The 24,708-nt window shown below is 35.9% G+C and overlaps 1 protein-coding gene across 7 annotated transcripts in view; it reads right to left on the bottom strand.

Annotated features, from left to right (window-relative positions):
- Positions 1-8,672: 8,672 nt before the first annotated feature.
- LOC123540360 (uncharacterized protein C8orf34 homolog) overlaps positions 8,673-24,708 on the bottom strand; it is a 44,892-nt gene continuing 28,856 nt past the window's right edge. For 2 of the 7 annotated variants that reach the window (XM_053527381.1, XM_053527383.1), the window contains exons 13-18: positions 23,558-23,697; positions 18,210-18,283; positions 14,370-14,508; positions 12,347-12,479; positions 10,203-10,241; positions 9,334-9,600 (exon numbers count right to left, since the gene is read on the bottom strand). In XM_053527381.1, the coding sequence (XP_053383356.1) occupies positions 9,593-9,600; positions 10,203-10,241; positions 12,347-12,479; positions 14,370-14,508; positions 18,210-18,283; positions 23,558-23,697 (533 nt within the window). In that variant the 3' untranslated portion in view covers positions 9,334-9,592. The other 5 variants (XR_008367953.1, XR_008367954.1, XM_053527382.1 and 2 more) reach the window with 5 other exon arrangements.

Raw genomic sequence — 24,708 nt, forward strand, 5'->3', positions numbered from 1 at the left:
TGAATACTGCTTAAGCCGGTGCTAGGGGGCGTGAGCAGTGTTGCATTTTCAATTACTGCTCATGAACAGACTCAATTAAACCGAGTCTTCAATTTTCACTGTTTGACTTGTTCTCTGTGCTTCCGAGGGATCTACTTTCCAGATTTTATTGATCAATTTTCACTTGCTGATTTTCATCGCTTCCAAGATGAACTTGTAAAATCTAGCAGTGCATGTGTTTTACTGCACCATTCTTTCATGTTGAGGAGTTTAGCAATTAACGACAATCTGTTTAACAAATTAGCGATAATCTGTATTACTTCTGCAAATTGGATATTATTCATGACTTCTATCTGGTCCTTTTACAATCGTAAGTCCTTTTTAACGCAGCTGTAGAATAGCTTTCCGCTTAACTTGGTATTTATAAGGTGCAAAGGGGATTGCGCCTTTCATTACCAGAACAAGCACTTACGAACAAACCGCTGCTATTTCTCTCTTGCGTTTATCCTTCCATAGATTATAATACAGTCGTTAATAAACAAATGACATCATCTCCCGAAATATAACTTACTATGACACATGAAAAAAAGCGGGAAAGGTTAGGTTAGGGTTAGGGTTAATGTATAAAAATTTTAGCTTGTCACAAAAGCTTAAACCATATTTGAACCACTCTCGAACCCTTTTCCAGGCCGTAAAGCAGTACTGGTGTCATATGCGATGGTGTGGGCGTAACCACTTCGGGAAAACCATGATTCACGACTTAGCCGGCCAGCGCCGTAACTACTAATTTTGATCACCGCTCTCGTCAAGTTTATTTCTATCCGTTGTATCGTTTTACTCTGCCAGCGCTAACGTTAATAAAGAATAATTATAGTGATTTACTTTTTTCCCCACTAGACAGCCTTTTTGATTTAAGATATATTTAATGAAACAGAGATGAATCCAATTTCCAACAAAATTGTTCAGAAAAAAGACGTAGTTCAGCCAAATTCCCTGAGAGTAAGATTTATCATACGTAGATCTTTGTCTACGATCTTCAAGAAAACGTCATAATTTGGGGAATTACATCACTCCAGATCACATCTTAATCTACTGGAGTTCAAGTATGTCTTAGGACGATATTCGCTGTATTACAAATAAAAACAAGAGCACCACCTACGGGTGCCATCGCTCGTCTGCAAGTACTTAAAAACCAAATTTACACGGACTTCCTACAAAAAGGGCTCAGCCCATAATATTGTTCAATGCAAGTATCTCCAACTTCACTTGAAAGTCTCAAACACCATCTTTGTAGTATGATGTATGACGTATGTGGATTTGCAAAAGATTGAGGGGGCTTGGTGAACCAAAAACTTGACCCTAAATACATTTGATCTTTGGTAGACCTAAACCATTGCTATAAACTGAACTGAAACAATATATTTTCAAAAGCAGGCTGATAACAATTCTTTCAACAGATACAAATGCAAGGAAAATTCAAGATGATTTAGGGAATGAACCACAACCTCTGACATTTTAAATTGTGTTTGAAATAACACAGGCTTGTAAAGTGTGTATTCATGTATTTTTTAAATACAACTAATGAATTTCATACTGAATAAAAAATACTTAAACTGCAGTAATAGTTCTAATATATATTTCTTCTTCTGTCAAATAACTATCTTTTTTTTGTGGGGATGGATGCATTTTCAAAGACAATTTCTTGCATACCAGACGGGGATTTCCGGTATTTTTACCGGTGCTGGAAAAATCCATCTTACACCCCGGGGTGTAAGATGACTCTCGTGCTTTAAATGACGTATTACGAACTACACATATGTAGAAGATTTATGTAGTTATTTATATTTTATTTCGGAAAACGGAATGAAAATCAAATACCTTGACAGTTCCTCTTTGTTCCTGATAGTATATTTCTCGATTCAAAACACGTTTTATCAAAAATTCATAACGTTACGTTAGAACTGATAAAACAAAACCGGAACTATACATTGTTATTTGTCTTTGAAACGTCATGACGTCTTTCCTTTTTACGGACGTTGGTTTCCCGCGGTTTGTTTAAATACGCTGCTATAAGAAATAGTTCTAAAAAGAAAGCCGTTCGACTGACTTTATTTTTCTTATTATATCTTGATATCGGTATGCAAGAAAAAGATTCTGTCACTGGTTATAGGTGCAGATGGGAATATCCGGCTCTCGGGTAACTGTTTAGGCGGTAACTCGGTAGGAACCTCGTTACCGCTTAAACAGTTACCCTCGAGGCCGGAAATTCCCATCTGCACCTATAACCAGTGAAAGAATCTTATAGTAAATTACACAAAAAAGAACTGTTTGTAAAGCCTTGGATCAATATTACCTCAAACTATGGCACCACGATACGAGCCAATATCATTTTGAAAATTAAGAAATCGGCAACGGTAATTTCAGGGCTGTAATATGGGTATTGGTGATAAACCTGTGCGGTTGCCATGTCAACATTCCACTTATCCTAAGTTCAACTGTTCATACCCTATCTGACCCGCTCAGCTCTTACATTAGTGACACAATTATTGCTTATTTAAAGTTCAATACGGCTTTTTATTTTATGTTAAAATGAGGAAACAACGGTCCAAATAGATGCTATGCATAAATACATGGACAGAAAAACACTTTAACGCGGATCATGAACTTGTACAGCTGGAATCATAAAGGAAGGGAGGTAATCAAAACAGTGGATTCAATAAAACTTTCTACTATTAGTACAAATATTTGAGAAAATAATAATAGGGAAAAGGATTTAAGAAGAAATTATAATATTCTGTGTTCAAAATGAAACAAATAGTGTTTTTAAAAAAGGCATCATCAATCTTTAATATAAAGTATAAAAGATGTGATAAAAGAAACAACGGCTTGAGCAAGATGAGCGACTACAGCAGTGATCATCGCACCATCAAACAGGAAAGCGTAATAAATACTAGCAATGACTCAATATGTTAAAGAAATTAATATTTTAACCATTGACAAAATTAGGACACATTTTAGAGAATTAATTATTTATTTCAAGCCTTCCCAGCATACTAGTGTTAGAGGACATGAAAAAATGGTACTAATAGCTTCCTGGGTTAAGAGGATAAAACTAGGATTCGTCAGCCCGCCGTCATTATAATGTAACTGAGTGGGGTATCATGTCGTGTGCTTACGGCGTGTTCTTGCATACCAGACGGGGATTTCCGGTATTTTTACCGGTGCTGGAAAAACCCATTTTACACCCCGGGGTGTAAGATGACTCTCGTGCTTTAAATGACGTATCACGAACTACATATATGTAGAAGATTTATGTAGTTATTTATATTTTATTTCTAAAAACGGAATAAAAATCCAATACCTTGACAGTTCCTCTTTGTTCCTGATAGTATATTTCTCGATTCAAAACACGTTATTTTATCAAAAAATCATAGCGTTACGCTGCAACTGATAAAACATAACCGGAACTAAACATTGTTATTTGTCTTTGAAACGTCATTATGTCTTTCCTGTTTACGGACGTTGCTTTCCCGCGCTTTGTTGAAATACGCTGCTATAAGAAACAGCTCTAAAAAGAAAGCCGTTCGATTGATTTTATTTTTATTATTATTTCTTGATATCTGTATGCAAGAAAAAGATTCTGTCACTGGTTATAGGTGCAGATGGGAATATTCGGCTCTCGGGTAACTGTTTAGGCGGTAACTCGGCTGGAGCCTCGTAACCGCCTAAACAATTACCCTCGAGACCGGAAATTCCCATCTGCACCTACAACCAGTGAAAGAATCTCATAATATTCCAGTGATGCAGCACTATGAAGCTGAGCATTGTGTTCAACTCCTTCATTTATATTAGTGAAAAATTGTTCAAAAAGACGCTTAACCCAAACACACGCACACACCTTTGCTGGATTTCCCACACACCTATGCTGAATTCGGCACCTGTTCCATAATCTATGGTGACATCTCCACACACACACGCGCGCACGCACACCTTTGCTGAATTCGGCACCTGTTTCATAATCTATGGTGACCGGACTTGTTTATTACGATACTACGATTTCCAAATTAATAATTTTAATAGGTCACATTAAAATTTTGATTTTGAACAAACAATTGAAAAAAGTTAAAATAATTTTAATAGGTCACATTAAAATTTGATTTTGAACAAACAATTCCAGAAAGTTAAAATAGTTTTAAAAGGTAACATTAAAAAATTTGATTTTGAACAAACAATTTAACAAAGTTAATTATTCTAGATGTTAATCCACTTGAGTTGGAAAAACTGCAAACCCATTAAATCTACGTTTTCTGTTCTGTAAACTATTTTTTTCAGATCATCAAAGCATTGAATCTACATCTCTTGATCAATTTTCACTTACTGATTTGCATCTCTTTTAGATTATATCGCTTAAAGTTCAAGTGGAACTTGGAAAGTCTTGCAGTGCAAGTGTTTTACTGCACCCTACTTTTACGTTAAAGAATAAGCAATTAACGACAATCTGTTTTACAAATTAGCGATAATCTGTTTTACTTCTGAAAATTGGTTATTATTCATGACTGTTTTGTTTTCGTTATATTTTCTGGTCTTTCTGGAATCATGAAGTCCTTTTCAATGCAATCGCATAATAGCATTCTGCTTATTTCGGTGATAGGGGCGCGAAGAGGGGTTGCACATTTCATTACCTCTCGCGAACAGACCCAACCAGTCCGAAACTGCTATTTTTTCTTCATTACGTTTTATCCTTCCAAAGGAAATTCTTATAGGATATTTTCAAGCAGTCGTGAATAGAAAAAAAAACACAGCATCATCTCATTGAATATAATTACGACACGTGAAAAAGGCGGATATGTGTAATGATCAATGAATCGCGAAACAGAATTGACGCGATAAATACCTAATCTACATAACCGACATGTTTTAAGATATTTAAAATTACATAAAGATCCGTCAGATGAATGTTTTCTCGTTTCATTTTGACTTTTTTTTATTTACAAAATACATAGATTTATAGCTGATTTGGAACACTTCTGAAGTTTACTTAGTTTATACTAATTTATTTTAGCCCGATTGTGATGGAAGCTTCAAGCTTATTTGAAACACTCTCGAGACCGTTTCCTGGAAAAAGACTACTGGGTGTGGTCGTAACCAAAATGGGGAACCCCAAGATTTCCGGTTATGGCGGCCGACACTTGTGTTCCCCTCAAGTTTATTTCTATTCGTATTTATCTCTGTTTAAAATTAATTCACATTTTGGATATACTTATTTATTTCTCAGCAACCACTTACATTTTCTTACACTATCAGCGAAATTGTTTCTTTCGCAGCTTTATAACAGAAATAGACGCAATTCAGCCAAATGTCCAGGGAATAAGACAGTAATTTAGTGTTTTATCATACAGACATCTTTGCCAACGATCTTCAAGAAAACGTCATAATTTAGGGAATTACATCACTCCAGATCAAATCTTAAACACATCCATCTAGAGCATTGACGTAACGTGTCTGATATAGGTCTGTTTCTATTGGAGTTCAATACATTCGCCGGCTTGTATTACAAATAAAATAATGCAGTCTGAAAGACTGCTATATCCCCCGCCGCTGTTATATAACAATATTAATAATAACAATAGCAGCCTTATTGTAATGGTATTGGGTGGAAACATTGACGTTGTTAAGTATATTCTATGGTCAATTTATGACGACATCAATGAATTTGTTTTAAGCAATATGCTGAAAGATCACAGGAATAACCCTTCAAAGGGTTTAGGAGATAGGCCCCAACATTTGACCTCGCGTCAACATGGCTGAGTTCATGAGTTCTGCACATTGTCTTGGTGAGGTGATCATTTGACCAAAGTTTCATGAAAATCCTTCAAAGGGTTTAGGAGATACAGAGCGGACAAAATGGAAGGCTAAAACCTTTGATCTTGAATTGTGACCGTGACCTTGAGCCGACATGGCTGACTCTTGAGTTCTGCATATCGTCATGAAGAGGTGATCATTTGACCCAAGTTTCATGAAAATCCTTCAAGGGTTTGAAGTTATATGGAGCGGCCACAATTGTTATGGACGGACAGACGGAAGGAGACCATTCCTGTAACTTCCCCCCCCCCCCCCCACACACACACAAACCCACCACTCGTGGCGGGGATTAAAAAATAACTTAACAATTATTCTTACGCAAACACTCGGTATTTTGAAATCCTTTTAAAAATAAAGGAGCGTACTTGTGAAATTAGATATTCCATACAAACTGGCAAAAGTCAGCTTAAAAAAATAAGTGAAACCATTAAATTAACCACTGCTTAGAAAAGAGGATTTCTGTCACGGTTTAACCATTTACAAAGTCAAGAATGTGCTTTAATATCCAGCAAAACATATTTGCTTTTTTGCCAATGTCTATCAGCATCTTTTTGGCCATAAGATTTGAGAAAAAAATGCAATTTTGGCTACATTTCTCATTTGATCCATATAAAACTTTCAGAGTACCTTAGTATGCATACAAGCTTTTTTAAAACCAAATTTACAGACTTCCTACAAAAATCGCTCAGCCCATAATATTGTTCAATGTAAGTATCTCCAACTTCACTTGGAAGTCTCAAACACCATCTCGTAGTATGATGTATGACGAATGTGGATTTGCAAAAGATAGAAGGGGTTTGGTGAATCAAACAGTAACAAGATACCTTTGTGTGGTATGTATGACAAATATGGATTTGGAAAAGATAGAAGGGGCTTGGTGAATCAAACAGTAACAAGATACCTTTGTGTGGTTACAGTTGCTTATTGAATCTCTGAATCAGTTACTGCTGTGGATTCAAAACCTTCCTTTGGGACGCTGAATACTTTCATATGACGAAGCAATCCAGCTGGCTTCTGGAAGATTGTTGGTTCTACCCAGGTACACGCCTGTGTTGACATAATTTCGGGCACCTTTGGTCTTCTTCCACCATCAGGAACTGGTAAGTCGCCATATGACTTGTAATTGTGTTGGTGTGTCATTAAACAAAAACAACTCTGGTTGCCGGCTGGAGGTAAATGGATGTGCAATTTTCAGTCTCAAGCAAGCTGTAACATTGAAATTTGATATAATGACCCAAAAACGATACGGGTACTAGTAATCTATTGATCACACTCATTCATTCTACAAAGTCTGATGGCCATAAGCTCAAGATTGGAAACTGGCAATTAGACCAGAGTAGGCGAGTGTTCCCTATAGTTATTAAGAAATTGTTTTCAGTCTCAGTCACTGTGACTCTGACCATTAACTCTAGAATAACCTGGGTCATCTACTCACACCAGGCAATCATTCTGGAGTTTGATTAGTGTATAGGTATGTAACCAGATATCGAACAGCCGGACATCGAACGGACCTACCGGCACGAGTAAAACAAAAATACTCACTATTCTTGGTGAATCTTTGTTTGATTTGGGTTTAACGCCGTTTTTAACAGTATTTCAGTCATATAACGGCGGGCAGTTAACCTAACCAGTGTTCCTGGATTCTGTACCAGTACAAACCTGTTCTCCGCAAATAACTGCCAACTTCCCCACATGTATCAGAGGTCGAGGATCTTGGTGAATCAAACAGGAACAAGATACCTTTGTGTGGTTACGGTTGCTGACTTAACAACGTGTATGTCACTGCTGTGGATTCGAAACCTCGCTTTGGGGCTATGAATACTTTCATATGATGAAGTCATCCAGCTGGCTTCTGGAAGATCGTCAGTTCTACTCAGGTACCCGCCTGTGTTGAAATAATGCTCGAATGGGCACCGTGGGTATTCTTCCACTATCAGGTACTGGGAAGTCGCCATATGACTTGTAGTTGTGTTGGTGTGTCATTAATAACAACTCTGGTTGCCAGCTGGAGGTAAATGGATGTGCAATTTTCAGTCGCAAATGTAACATTGACCCTTGATGTAATGACCTTGACCTTCGATGTAATGACCTTGACCATTGATGTAATGACATTGACCTTTGGTGTAATGGCCCATAAACGTTATGTGTTATCTACTGATCACGCCCATTCATTCTACAAAGTCTGATGGCCATAAGCTCAAGATTGTAAACTGGCAATTACACCACCGTAGGTGAGTGTTCTCTAGTTATTGGTCAGAAATTGTTTTCAGTCTCAGTCACTGTGACATTGTTCTTGACCTCCAAAATAACCTGGGTCATCTACTCACACCAGGCAATCATTCTAGAGTTTGACTAGTGGATGAATATGTATTCTCTAGTTAACGGCCAGAAACTCAACAGCCTGTCAACAAACTGACCTACCGGCATGAGCAAAACAAAAATACTCACTATTCTTCAAAAGGAGGCATTAAACAAGAGCTGTCACTAATGGTGACAAATGCCCCAGCAGCGCCTTGACCTTTTACCTGGTGACCTTGACCTTTGACCCTAAAGTCCGTAAGGGTCGTGTACTCAATAAGTACTATCAGCATGTGAAGTTTGAAGGTCCTGGGTGCAGTGGTTCGTGAGTAAAGTACCTTCATGCAAAAAGTTAACAATGTGACGAACGAAGGAACGGACAGTTGAAAACTAATATCCCTCCCTTCGGGGGGATAAAAACTATTTTACTTAGGGTAATATCTACAAAATTTACAAGAAGACCTTGATAGGGAAGTAATTCTACACAGCAGTTGTTTTATCACAAAAGGACATTATAAAATATAACAATGACATCATCATAAAATAATTTAATTTCTAGACATGTAAAACATGTAAAGTAATATAAGAAAATTTATATAAATATAAGCAACTACTTCATAATAAAGACTGATATGTGTACAACTCAACTTGTAAACAATCGTCAGGATAATTCTAGATCGTCAACATGACTTATAAAAAGGTAATGACAAAGTCACTCACCTGAAGCAAATCTATGCTCCAGTGTACTGATAAATAAATCTAAAACTTTAGAAAATACTAATTCATTTTTTTTTTTACCAACATAATCACATGTATGTAAACTGTGCAAAAACTGTTTTCTTGTACATTTTGAATTTTTTAACAGAACCACAGTTCAAAATGAGATATAGCATTTAAGCCATTAGAAATTTATTCAACAGCAAGGAATATTGTATTTTCACCATCTTCTTGAAAACCATGAATGGAAATATTTGACCAAGCATGTTATATTCCTACTAGAGGTGTTCCCACTTGGCAACAAACATGTAACATGTGACATGTAGAATACAAGACTTGCAACTGACATGTAGAATACAAGACTTGCAATTGACATGTAGAATACAAGACTTGCACTTGATATGTAGAATACAAGACTCGCATGTGACATGTAGAATACAAGACTCGCATGTGACATGTAGAATACAAGACTTGCATTTGATATGTAGAATGCAATACTTACACTTGATATGTAGAATACAAGACTCGCATGTGGCATGTAGAATACAAGACTTGCATTTGATATGTAGAATGCAAGACTTGCACTTGATATGTAGAATACAAGACTTGCACTTGATATATAGAAACTGAATACAAGACTTGCATTTGATATGTAGAATACAAGAGTTGTGTATGTAGAATTAAGCAATAAATAATGGACGGCATATTGATACAGGTAGATTCTGTTCTTCTCTGTTCAGTAGGCTGAAAGATAAATAAAGATAGGTTTATAATATCTATGTATTTAAATCGTGCATTTAAAATTATACTGTAAAATTAATTATTTTTGCAAAGCTGAAAGTTACCAATAGCTCAAATTTGAACAGGTAGGTGCTGAAGAATAATTTACTTAGAATATACAGACTTATGGGCACCTTATGAGATATATATATTAATTTATGAACATAATAACCCTATTACGAATATTTATATATGAATATGAACAGTTTGCAAATACAATGAAAATAAATCCTTTGTCAAAATGTCTGAGATAACAGAAGTATTTATTTCTTAATATTAGTATCTCAATGTAAATTTTCAAAAAAAATATTAACTGCAAAATGGTATTGGTAACACAGAGCTTGAGATACATATTTTGCAACTGCTAAACAATCCCTAGTGGCATCTCTGTAGGGAAATAAACAAGTTTTTAAATGACAAAACTTTATTTCACAAGAGCTTTGCGAACTCTAGCAAGAGCTTTGTGAACTCATTGATATAACTTTTGTACCTGATATGAGAGATAAAATCCTACAAAAAACATAGACAATTAAGTTTGAAATCTTATATGACAAAACAATGCATACCTTTAGGAGGCCCTGGAGAGGCTCTACCACTTGTCTTAGCTGAATAAAAAGAAAATATAATTATTATGTTACTATGACAAGATTTTGAACCAAAAACTTGACCCCAAATACATTTAATCTTGGTAGACCTAAACAATATTGCTACAAACAGAACTGATACAATTCATTTTCAATATCAGGATGATAATAATTCTTTTAACAGATAAAAATGCAAAGAAAATTCAAGACAATTTAGGGAATGAACCACAACCTCGGGTTTGCAATAACACAGGCTTGTAAAGTGTGTATTCATGTATCGTTTAAATACAATTAATGGGTTTCATACTTAACAAAAACTACATAAACTGTAATAACAGTTTTAATATATATTTCTTCTCCTGCAAATAACTATCTTTATGTGGGGATTGATGCATTTAGAAAGAACATGTTAATTACACAAACAAGAACTGCTTGTTAAGCCTTGTATCAAATATCAAAATACAAAATAAAGCATTACAAATAGTGCGTAAATATACAACAGTGTTCTTGGATTCTGTAGCAGTACTAACTTGTTTTCTGCAGGTAAATAACAATTTCTTCACATGCGTCAGAGGCGGAGGATGAATGATTTTAGACATGATGACTCTGAAGAGCATTACACCTAGCCTTGAGGGTAAACTCAGAACCCCTCAATCCATAGATCTATGCTCTCTCTCTCTCAACAAAGCTAAGAAGATGGGCTAGTAGGTGACTCTCTGTGTATTATTTTGTCAGCACATAGGAAGAGCCACTAACCTTCTCCAAGCAAGCTAGATGACTTACCACATGAAAACATGAGCAGGGCTCTCTGCTATAGAAGTGAGGGGCAACCTTAACCAATCAATCAAACAGATCCCTAATTCTAACTGGAAAAAGTATGCATGATCACTCATCAGTATCAAGTTGTTTACTGTTAAATCATTTATACTTGTGGCGGCCTAATCACATTTTTTATTTTGCGAAGGCCTAAAAAACAAGAGCACCACCTTGGGGTGCAGATGCTCATCTGATTTTTTTTGTCTCTGTATAACAGAAATATTGTCCTACCCATGAGTCCAAAAGGGGCCATAATTCTTGCAAAAAGCAATGGTACTTGCTGTCAGCTTTTGATGGTGAACAAGTGTTGCAAGTTTTAAAGCAATAGCTTCAATAGTTTAGGAGAAAAGTTGACCTAAACACAAAACTTAACCAAGAAATCTGATATTTTCTAAGTCCAAAAGGGGCCATAATTTTTGCAAAAAGCAGGATGGAGTTATGTTTCTTGCTGTACAGAGTCAGCTATTGATGGTGAACAAGTGTTGCAAGTTTTAAAGCAATAGCTTCAATAGTTTAGGAGAAAAGTTGACCTAAACATAAAACTTAACAAAGAAATCTGATATTTTCTACGTCCAAAAGGAGCCATAATTTTTGCAAAAAGCAGGATGGAGTTATGTTTCTTGCTGTACAGAGTCAGCTATTGATGGTGAACAAGGTTGCAAGTTTTAAAGCAAAAGCTTCAATAGTTTAGGAGAAAAGTTGACCTAAACACAAAACTTAACCAAGAAATCTGATATTGCCTAAGTCCAAAAGGGGCCATAATTTTTGCAGAAAGCAGGATGGAGTTATGTTTCTTGCTGTACAGACTCAGCTATTGATGGTGAACAACTGTTGCAAGTTTCAAAGCAATAGCTTTGATAGTTTAGGAGAAAAGCTGACCTAAAAATAAAACTTAACCAGGCAACATTGACGCAGATCAATTGATGACAATAACTCATCATTTTTTTTCAAAAAAATTGTTTGTTTCCGGTAACATGCCCCTAAGCCCCACCCCACTCCCCAAAAAAATAGGGTAGGTACATAGTAATTTTTTTCTTTTTTTACAATGAAGAAAGAGCAACTTCCTTTGAAAAGTATGAAAAATAGCAGAAATATCAAAATAAAAAAAAAATTAAACGCCATAAAAACATTTAGGGTCACGGCAAATTTTAATTTTAAGGGTAAGTCAGGATACCGGAATCAATTTTTTTAGGCCTAATTGGGAATTCACTAAGTCATATCCCAGAAATGCCTGTCTGAGACAAATTCACAAAATTTATACCCACTGAAATTAAATGAACTGAAAGTATGCAAGTTTTCTTCCTACTCACGTTCTGACCATTCTGTTGCTAAGGAAACCTCAGTATCATCTGGAATGTTCCAACCACCTCCTTCTTGTGATCTCAGAGATCTCACAGAGTCTCTGACAGAATCTCGTACATTTACAGGGGAACCTGACCGGGGCTGCAAAATATTGTATATATATGTATATATATGTATATAGTTTTGTAGGCTTGAGAAATGAAATCTTTATATGCGGTGTAAGACTCTTAACTGCCCTGTTAAGACAATGCTGGGCAAACACAGGGGATTCTGACCGAGAACAAAAAAACCCAAGGAGAATTATGATATTTAATGACTTTTTAAAATATCCACCCATAAAAATGATGTTATTTGTATAAATTTCTAAATATATCCAAAATTTGTAATTGTTTCTTCACTCTGAAAGGTCATATGACATAAAGAAAAGGTAAGCTGAACATTTTGAAAAAGAAAGGAAAAGTACGGCAAAGATGAAGGCTTCCAAATCTGTCAATAATCATTCTTTTGACAATATCTTCATTCAAAAGAACAATGTAATCTTGTAACTTCCAAACATTTTATAAGACTATAATAACCCTCAATTCCAGTAGAAAGTTGTAAGTTATTTTGCATTCTTGTATAATATTTTTTCTTTATCATTTCCTAAAGCTGTGCACATTTAACAGAAGGGAGGCAAATGTAGAAACTAAAGTTAAAATAAACAAAACCTAGTTTCCCCCTCTTTTGTTAACATGTTAGAGTTACAAAAGGCAGTATATGGCTATATGCTAACTAGAAACCAGTTCACATTATAAATTTCAATATGTTACTAGCCGTGATTCCACCTCAAATTTTAAACATTATAATTATATATCTTGTATCAACTTAAATCAAATCTTCAATGTTCCACAGAAGTTGGATACGAATAGATGGCAGAATAGCTGTGTAAGTTGCAAGCTTTTGTTCAATATTTTGCTGGGTTACACCATCTTCCAGCAGTATTTCACTTAAATATAACACTCAATGGTATTTCAGTTGAATATGACACTCGCAAGTATTTCAGTTACATTCACAATCGGTGGAATTTCAGTTGAATATGACACTCAATAGTGTTTAAGTTAAATACGACACACACAAGTATTTCAGTTAAGTACACACTTAACAGAAGTTCTATTGAATGTGACACTCAAAATTTCAATTAGATATTAGACAAACGAATTTCAGTTGAATAAGACACTCATAAGTATTTAAATAAAATTTTACTTAACACTATTTCAGTTTATTAGGATACTCAAAGGCATTTAAGTTAAATACACACTCAGAAAAATTTCAATTGAATATGACACTTAAAGGTATTACAGTTAAATAGACAACAGAATTTCCTTTTTTTTTTAACGTCGCACTGACACATGACAGGTCATATGGCGACTTCCAGCTTTAATGGTGGAGGAAAACCCCAGGTGCTCCTCCGTGCATTATTTCATCACAAGCGGGCACCTGGGTAGAACCACCGACCTTCCGTAAGCCAGCCGGATGGCTTCCTCACATGAAGAATTCAACGCCCAGAGTGAGGCTCGAACCCACATCAATGAGGGGCAAGTGATTTGAAGTCAGAGACCTTAACCACTATGCCACAGAGGCCCCAGAATTTCCATTCAATATGATACTCAAAGGTACTGCGCTCGACTATGACCTTTAACAGTGTTTCAGCAAAATATTACACCCAAAGAAAGTATTTCAGTTTAATAGATTTTTAGTTGCATACTACTCTCAGAAGTATTTCGGCTGAATTAGGCACCCATTAGTATTTCAATTAAATATTAATCAGCAGAGTTTTTCATTTCAGTCCTTTACTAACTTGCTTTCAGGAAATAACTTATTAATCTGAACAAGATTATGAATATCTTATCTAAATCATTAAGGATAGCAGCATTTGCCTCCCCAGATATCAATCCCATGGCCTCTGGATTGAAGATAGACCTGCAGGTTCTAGATTCAGCGCTGTAAATCTTTAAGCTTAAAAAAGTTTTATAATGCTGTTTCAAAGCAAACCTTTTCTCTCTCTGTTCTGTCCTGCCCTGGTGTCCAGGTTTTATTGCCATCTAAAAATATATTTTCACTGTCCATGGATTTCCTAGGAAATGGTGGTTTATCATCAAACCGTACAGGGGCCGTCGCACTGAATTTTGCCCTGAAATAAAAAATACTCATGTACATTAATAAGGCACTAATTATCATCCATGATAATTTCAAGCAAAAAAAAAATTCATTTTTCAACAAGATAAGTTATGTATAAAATACACAAAATGTAATGCATACAAATACTATAACATTATTTCAATATAAAGCAAAATGCCAGAACATTTTGAGTAGTCCCCTCTTACTCACTGATATAAATTTTTTAAATGCAGTAGTTACTGTAGAGAAATTATAGGAGAAATGCTTGATATTTTACAAAACAACACAAAACAAGAGCTGTCTCCATAGGATGACACATGCCCCCGATGGCACTTTGAATGAATAGTTATGGCCGATGTTAGAGTTTAGGACCTTTGACCTATGGAGCTGGGTCTTGCACGCGACACGTCGTTATTTTAAAATCCATGCATGAATGACAAAGATATGGACCGGACATGCCCATCAATGCACTATCATGAAAAATGACCTTTAACGTCTAAGTGTGACCTTGACCTTTGAGCTACGGACCTGGGTCTTGCGCATGACACGTCGTCTTACTGTGGTACACATTCATGCCAAGTTATTTGAAAATCCATCCATCGATGACAAAGATATGGACCAGACACGCCCATCAATGCACTATCCTTTAACGTCTAAGTGTGACCTTGACCTTTGAGCTACGGATCTGGGTCTTGCGCGCGACATGTCGTCTTACTGTGGTACACATTCATGCCAAGTTATTTGAAAATCCATCCATGGATGACAAAGATATGGACCGGACACGCCCATCAATGCACTATCCTTTAAAGTCTAAGTGTGACCTTGACCTTTGAGCTACGGACCTGGGTCTTGCGCGCGACACGTCGTCTTACTGTGGTACACATTCATGCCAAGTTATTTGAAAATCCATCCATCGATGACAAAGATATGGACCGGACACGCCCATCAATGCACTATCCTTTAATGTCTAAGTGTGACCTTGACCTTTGAGCTACGGACCTGGGTTTTGCGCGCGACATGTCGTCTTACTGTGGTACACATTCATGCCAAGTTATTTGAAAATCCATCCATCGATGACAAAGATATGGACCGGACACGAAAATTGCGGACAGACTGACAGACCGACGGACCGACAGACGGTTCAAAAACTATATGCCTCCCTTCGGGGGCATAAAAAAAAAAAATTGTTATTCTTCCCTGATGAAGGCTTAATGCCGAAACGTTGGATGTTAATAATTATCTATGAACGAACGCTACACGTGTTGTTGTTGATTTTTCCTGTTTATACAAAACAACACAGGAATTTCCTGTAAGTAAATACTTTTGCAGTTTCAGTTACCAACTATATGTCTCAAAAGTAAATGAAAATCAAACTCAGTACAATATAATACAATTTAGTCAAAGCTAGCTTGCCTTCCAATTAAAACCAATCTCTAATGTCTGTTTTGTTTGAATTTAAGTCATTCTAGCACCAGTTAGGTTACATGGTTACTTTCTATCTTTACTGGTGGAGGAAGACAAAAGGTGCTCCTTCTGACATACATTTAATTAAAATCAGGCATGGGTACACCTTGCTGAATAACAAACCTTTCACAAGCAATCCTCAGAGCTTTTAATTCCACACATTATGTGGTCAGAGCAAGCATTTAGGGGCAAGAGATTCAAAGTACCAGCAACTTGTTCATAAAATCCACAGACAGAAACAGTATGTACTGTAAAAGCACATTTTTTCGCTGGGTCAATTTTGAGTATGTTCGCGAGGTTTAACATTCATGAAATAGTAACAAGAGCTGTCCATAAGACAGCCAATGCTCGACTATTCAAACTAGAGCTATCACTAAAGGTGATGAATGTACCCCCTGCATGCACTGACACAGTACATTGCAATTTGACACACACAAGACTGCATAATTATGTGGACTGTATGTATATAGACTGTATGTATACAGTATAGTAACAAAAAACAAAGTCCCATAACTATGCAGAATATTTATCTAAAAGAATGTAACATGCCCCATGCACAACTAGGAATGGTACTGATCACTTGTGTGAAGTTTCATTAAATTGTGTGCAAGGGTTTGGTAGATTAGGCACGCACAAGATTGCATATGCAGACTGTATGTACATAGTATGTTAACAAGAAACAAAGTCCCATAACTCTGCAATTTTTGTCGCTGAAAGAACCTAACATGCCCCATGCACAACTACTGTTGTTACTGATCAGTTGTGTGAAGTTTCATTAAATTGTGTCAAGGGGATGAGGAGAGATGGTGCCCACAAGATTGTGTCAATGTCTATAGTACAGTAACAAAAAAAACAAAGTCCCATAACTCTGGAAAACAAATTTCTGAAAGAACCTAACATGCCCCATGCACAACTACTGTTGGTACTGATCACTTGTGTGAAGTTTCATTAAAATGTGTCAAGGGGATGAGGAGAGATGCTGCGCACAAGATTGTGTCTATGTATATAGTATACTAACAAAAAACAAAGTCCCATAACTCTGCAAAATTTTTTTCTAAAAGAACCTAACATGCCCCATGCACAACTACTGTTGGTACTGATCACTTGTGTGAAGTTTCATTAAATTGTGTCCAGGGAATGAGGAGAGATGGTGCGCACAAGATTGTGTATATGTATATAGTATAGTAACAAAAAAACAAAGTCCCATAACTCTGCAAATTTTTTTTCTAAAAGAACCTAACATGCCCCATGCACAACTACTGTTGGTACTGATCATTTGTGTGAAGTTTCATTAAATTCTGTCAAGGGGATAAGGAGAGATGGTGCGCACAAGATTGCGTCTACGGACAGACGACCAGACGGACAGACAGACAGACGGACAACCTGAAACCAGTATACCCCCCCTTACAACTTTGTTGTCGGGGGGGTACAATTATTGTCCTAGAAGCAGGAAAATGTTACCCTAAATGTTAAAATATCTATACAGTTTCAATCCAGTATCTGCATTAGTTTTGGAGATAGTAACTTGCATGCAAAACTTTAATTTGACATAATTTGACCAAAATGCATGTCAGAGTTATGGGACTTGACCCAGTGAGGCTGGTAATTGATCTAGAAAAAGAAAAAATAAGTTTCAAATATATATGCCTTTAAGTAATAGCTGTATGTACTTGCACGTAAAACTTTAACCAGGATTTTCTAAGTCCAAAAGGGGGCATAATTTGGCCAAAATGCAGGTCAGAGTTATGGGGCTTGATGCTATCAACTAGTTTTATAACCCCGAAGACACATGTGAAGTTTCAATTCAATATCTGCATTAGTTTTGGAGATAGTAACTTGCATGTAAAACTTTAACCCAGATTTTCTAAATCCAAAAGGGGGCATAATTTGCTCAAAATACATGTCAAAGTTATGGAACTTGACCCAGTGAGGTTGGTAATTGATCTAGAAAAAGAAAAAATAAGTTTCAAAGCTATATGCCTTTAAATGATAGCTGTATGTACTTGCATGCAAAACTTTAACCAAGGTGTGACGCTGGCGCCGACACCAGGGTGAGTAGAATAGCTAGACTATTCTTTGAATAGTGGAGCTAAAAATGGTATCCTACTTGAATTTGAATTAAACTTAGTCTAATGGTCAATATTTATGCGAGGAATAATTTTTGCGAGATGTAGGGCCTCGCAAATATAACGCAAGTTAAACCCTTGTGAAAATTTCTGCTTTTACAGTAATAGTAAACAGAGTACTTACTGTCTGGTTTTCCTGTTTGGTTCTACCCTGTATGTCTCTCCGTCAGAATCTGGAACACTCCATACTGGCTGTCTCTATAAATATAAAACAAATTCTGTCTTAACCCTTACCCTTCTAAATTTATATAATGAGCTTGTCAATCTTTCAATTTGGACAGTACCATTAACTGTTAAAAGGGGTACTTATCAAACATATACTGACTGAATGGTGAACAGTACAGATCATGATCTACACAGGTCGCAAAGGCAGAGACAATCGTGTCCAGCATGATAAGAATTACTGTTATTAAATCTGCATTGCAAATTCTGTATGTGATATCTACCATACAGTTTCTCCATTCCTGTAAACTCTACTTACATGTTTTTAATGCTGCAACAATTTCATACAGGACATAAATTCATGAAAACAACTGTCAAAAGTTTATTTATTTGCACTGGTTCTTGAAAGCCTTGCAACCTATATGTGTAGTATAACCCACATATAGGAATGACATTTGTAATAAATGTTTATTATCAAAGCTAATAAGCTTTGTTAAAACTGAACTTACAATAACTTCAGTGTAATACGTAACACAACCAGAAAATCTTTTTATAAACATGCTTAAGGTAACAGAAATAAGGCAATAACTTTAAAGTTAGTTAAGATATCAAGATAAAAGATGCATGTGCACAACTGCCTTACATTGATACATATTTGTATTAAATTTTATTAAGATCCATCTAATTTTTACTTTGTTATGTGGGAATTTATGAATGCTAAAACAATGAAAGAGCAATAACTCTGCAGTTACTGAAGATATACAGAAAAAAGTTGCACAAGCTTCACCTCCCTATAATGATCTATATTTGTGTACAGTTTCACGAAGATCAATAAATAGCAATTCGTTTACTGTCAAAAGTCCCTACTTTTTTATGAAATCAAAGGAAAATCTCTGCTTTCACGAAGTAAAGGGTGATGATACTAAATGTGAACAGGGGTTATGTGTTAATCAATTAATTGTGTGAAGTTTGGTGATTCTAGCTATAATATCTTTTGAAAACTTAACATTTTCATTAACATTTGGGATAGACAGGCAGAATGAATGCAAGAACAGGACTGAAAAACAACCTAACAGACAATGCCTTCAGCAGGGGATAACAAGAGCTGTCTAATGACAGCGCGCTCGACTATTCGAAGAATTGATTGAAGAATGGGGTCAAAATATTTCCACAGATATTCAGACAAAAGAAATAAATAGATTAGACAAACAATGTTCCTGTATTTCTTTGATTTCGATAAGTCTTGCACTAAATGGCAATGTATGAACCAATTTCAAAGTCCAAAAAGCGCCATAATTCAGTCAAAATAGTTATGTACTCTTGCCTACAGATGGAAATCATAATGATAAACAAGTGTTCAAAGTTTAAAAGCCATATGTCAAATAGTTTTGACAAAAGGTGGACTTGTATGAAAACAGAACCAATTTAGAAGTCCAGAAAGGGCCATAATTCAGCAAAAATAGATGACAGAGTTATGTACTCTTTCCTACAGACAGAGACTATTATACTAAACAAGTGATAAAAGTTTCAAAGCCATATGTCAAACACTTTACAAAAAATATGAACTGGTACGGAAAACTTAACCAAGATTTCTAAGTCAAAAGGGGCCATAATTCAGCCAAAATCCTTGATGGAGTTATGTACTCTTGCCTATAACTGGATATGGTGATGGTAAACAGGTGTTGAAAGTTTCAAAGCTTTATCTCAAAAGACTTTGTCAAAATATGAACTGGTACGGAATATCAACCCAGATTTCTAAGTCAAAAAGGGCCATAATTCAGCCAAAATCCTTGATGGAGTTATGTACTCTTGCCTATAACTGGATATGGTGATGGTAAACAGGTGTTGAAAGTTTCAAAGCTTTATCTGAAAAGACTTTGTCAAAATATGAACTGGTACGAAATATTAACCATGATTTCTAAGTCAAAAAGGGCCATAATTCAGCCAAAATCCTTGATGGAGTTATGTGCTCTTGCCTATAACTGGACATGGTAATGGTAAACAAGTGTTGAAAGTTTCAAAGCTTTATCTCAAAAGACTTTGTCAAAATATGAACTGGTACGAAAAACTTAACCAAGATTTCTAAGTCGAAAGGGGCCATAATTCAGCCAAAATACTTGATGGAGTTATGTTCTCTTGCCTATAACTGGCCATGGTGATGGTAAACAAGTGTTGAAAGTTTCAAAGCTTTATCTCAAAAGACTTTGTCAAAATATGAACTGGTACGAAAAACTTAACCATGATTTCTAAGTCAAAAGGGGCCATAATTCAGCCAAAATCCTTGATGGAGTTATGTACTCTTGCCTATAACAGGCCATGGTGATGGTAAATAAGTGTTGAAAGTTTCAAAGCTTTATCTCAAAAGACTTTGTCAAAATGTGGACTGGTACGAAAAACTTAACCAAGGTGTGACGCCGACGCCGACGCCGTGGTGAGTAGGATAGCTCTACTTATTCTTCGAATAGTCGAGCTAAAAATCAGAAAAATAATAGTACATGTACAAGGACACTTGTCATAATCCTTTCACATGTCAATATTACATATGTAGCAACAATAGAAATAAACATTTTGATCAGTAAAACAGAATTTCAAAGCAATGTGCGAAATTCTTGTCTAACCTGTAAGGAATGACGTTCAAAATGGCGGCCAGGGCAGATCATCTGCACTATGATATCAGTTTTGTAATAAGAGTCAGTTAAGCTAACTAGCGCTTCTGGGTCCAGTACCAGTACTGACAAGTTCTCCGCAACTAACTCTACACGAGTATTATGAGGTGACTAATCAGTCATTTTTCCAACCCGGGAGAAAATTGTAATATCATAGGTATAAATTGATAAATGGTCTAGCACTTGCAAAAACATGTAAGTACATACTGGTAAAACTGGAGAGGTTAAGCCTTGTTGAAAATATGGCATTAAAAGGACTCGCTACCACATAAAATCCGTAATATCATAATTTTCAAAACAAACAAAACAAATATAACAGTGTTTACAGAATAATAAATAAATGTATTTATTATAAAGTATAGCTATATTTTTGCTACACTGCTGCTTCATTCATATTATACTTTTCATAACAATGAAAAATATTGCAAGAATCTGAAAGTGTGCACCGTTAAAAGCAGTCATATTGTTTTGTTAATTTAAACAATCTTGGTAGAGGGTTAAACAATGACCATTTGTGTAGAATTATTTTAAAATCAGACCAGCAGCTTCATACCAGGAAAAGTGACCACACTCACTGGTGGCCATGTTTTTTGATGAATAAGAATAGTTTGAACAAATTTGGTAGGACCATTTGTGTGAAATTATTTCAAAATAAGACAAGCAGTTTGGGAGGAGACACTGTTTGCAGATTTTTCTAGTTTTAGCTCTTTCAGCACCGTATGTGCAACAAAACATAACGGTTTTAAACAATTTTAGATGAAAACCATCAAAAGAACATCCAGGGTAACTTTCATCAACTTTTACCATACTGTTTCAGCGGAGATGTCGTTTGAAGAAAAGTGTGGACATACTGACACTGGGGCATAATTTAAACAATCTTGTTAGAGATCCATTAGGCAATGCTACATACCAAATATCAAAGGCCTAGGCCTTAAACTTTCAGACAAGAAGATTTTTTCCCCCCAATATAAGTCTATGTTAAATTTGGAACCCCAAGGGCAGGGCCTCTTTTTACCCCAGGGGCATAATTTGAACAATTTTGGTAGAGGACCACAAGGCAATGGAACATACCAAATGTCAAAAGCCTAGGCCTTGCAGTTTCAGGCAAGAAGATTTTTAAAGTTTTTTCCTATATAAGTCTATGTAAAACTTGTGACCCCTGCGGCGGGGCCTCTTTTCACCCAAGGGGCACAATTTGAAAAATCTTCATAGAGGACCATTAGATGATGTCACATGCCATATATCAAGGCTCTACGCCTTGCGGTTTTGGAAAAGAAGATTTTTAAAGTTGTTTCCTTTTGGTTGCCATGGCAACCAGAGTTCTGCATGGAACAATTTTGAAAGGGGGCCACACAAGGATCATTCCTGTGAGGTTTTGTGTAATTCTGTCCAGTGGTTTTCAAGAAGCATGTTTTTTTTAAATGTTGACGGACGACGACGCACGACGCACAACACACGACGGACACTTGACACTGAACGGTCACAAAAGCTCACCATGAGCCTTTGGCTCAGGTGAGCTAAAAAGCAAAACAGAATTATGGAACCTTTGCACTACATGTCAGAACATTACAGTGAAAGATTACAATGTATGTGAAATTTCAATCCATTTCCATAATGAATTGGTTACTAAGATACCAACTTCAAATTGAAATTTTAATCAAATCAGGATAGACACAAACACTAATGTATAGGCGAGTGTACTAACTCTACCTATTCTTCTAACAATTTAGCTAACAAGAGCTGTGTGTTGACAGTCAGCTCGACTATTAAAAGAATCTATTTAAGTATGGGGATAAAATATGACCAAACATTTTCAGAGAAAAGAAGGAAAATAGTCAAGACAAATAATGTACTGTATTTGTAGAGCTGGATAAGTCTTGCACTATAAGGCAATATGTAACTTATTATTATTATCATTATTATTATTAACTAATTTCTATGTCAAAAAAGGAACATAACTGAGCCAAAATCCTTGTCCTAGTTATGTAGTCTTGCCTACATATGGAGACTATGATGGTAAATAAGTGGTCAAAGTTTCAAAGCCATATGTGAAACAGTTTAGACAAAATATGGACTAGTGCGAAAACTGAACCAATTTCTGAGTCCAAAAAGGGCCATAATTCAGCCAAAATACTTGACAGAATTATGTACTATTGTCTACAGAGACTGTTATAAATAACAAATGATAAAAGTTTCAAAGCCGTATGTCAATAAGTTTTGACAAAACATGGATGAAAACTGAACCAATTTCCAAGTCAAAAAAGGGCCAAAATTCTGCCAAAATACTAGACAGAGTTATGTACTCTTGTCTACAGATAGAGACTGTTATAATAAACAAGTGATAAAAGTTTTAAAGCCACAGTTTAAACAAAATATGAACTGGTACGAAAACTTAACCAAGATTTGAAAAGGCGCCATCCTTGATGGAGTTCTGTACTCTTGCCTAAAACTGGACATTGAGATGGTACACAAGTGTCGAAAGTTTCAAAGCTATATCTCAAAACGTTTTGTCAAAATGTGGACTGGTACAAAAAAATTAACCAAGGTTTGACACCGCCGCCGACACTGTGTTGAGTAGGATAGCTCTTCTTATTCTTCAAATAATCATTTGAAAATGGTGGTGAATCAATAATTTTTTACTTACAGGACCAACGACTTGAGATACACTTTCAAACTCATCGTCAGTGACATCTGGTGATAAATCAGAATATCTGTTAGATTGAAATGACATCCCTGTAGGAGGCCTCTCCAGGTCGGACTCATAGTAGTCTCCATACTGGTTCCCTGTTAATGCTATACAATACCAGTAAATGCACTGAACATTTGATAATATTGTTATAATTAGTGAAATTCACATCAATGGAAACATCAGAGTATCTGTTAGATTGACATGACTTCCCCCGTACATGGCCTTTCAGGACCAGGTAGTTAAAGTCACCATACTTGTTCAATGTCTGTGATTTAGATTATGTAAAGCATATGATGTGGGTAAAAGGCATGTATTTCACATGGGCAAATAACTAACAAGTAACTACTACATTCTATTTATTCTGTTTTCTGAATAACAAATTTGGCAATAATAAATAACAAATCTGGCAACAGATAAATTCAATTTAATCTTTATAATCGTCCTAGATTAATGTAACAGCAGTCAGACAGTCAGACCCTGGGGTTCATCTTAAAATGAAACAGCCTAAATATAACAATTCTATTAAAAAATACTATCTTATTCCTTTAGAATGATTAACTTGATACATGTTCTACTATGACATTAAAGAATTTATAATGGTAAAATAATTGTGTTACCCCCTTGATTATTTCTGTCCATGTTTCCCCAAGGCCAAACATAATGTTACACAGCTAGACTAACTTCTCTTTCAAACAAAAGTATAACCAACAGGGAATTATTTTTTCAACTGATGATATTATATGACAAATCCCTTATTGAAAAACAATTTAGACTTCTAAGCAGATAGCAGACAAAGGAAGGTTGTTTGACCTTTTGTTAATTGCAATTGTTTTACCTACTCAAATAAATCAAACTCAACTTCGCCATCAATTTCAGGGCAAAATGAAAAACCAGCCTAGTCTCTACTCTATATATGAGCCGTGCCATGAGAAAGCCAACATAGTGGGTTTGCGACCAGCATGGATCCAGACCAGCCTGCGCATCCGCACAGTCTGGTCAGGATCCATGCTGTTCACTTTTAAAGCCTATTGGAATTGGAGAAACTGTCAGCGAACAGCATGGATCCATGCTGGTCGCAAACCCACTATGTTGGTTTTCTCATGGCA

The sequence above is a fragment of the Mercenaria mercenaria genome, chromosome 16 (genome assembly GCF_021730395.1).
Source record: "Mercenaria mercenaria strain notata chromosome 16, MADL_Memer_1, whole genome shotgun sequence".
In the NCBI taxonomy this organism is placed as follows: Eukaryota; Metazoa; Mollusca; class Bivalvia; order Venerida; family Veneridae; genus Mercenaria; species Mercenaria mercenaria.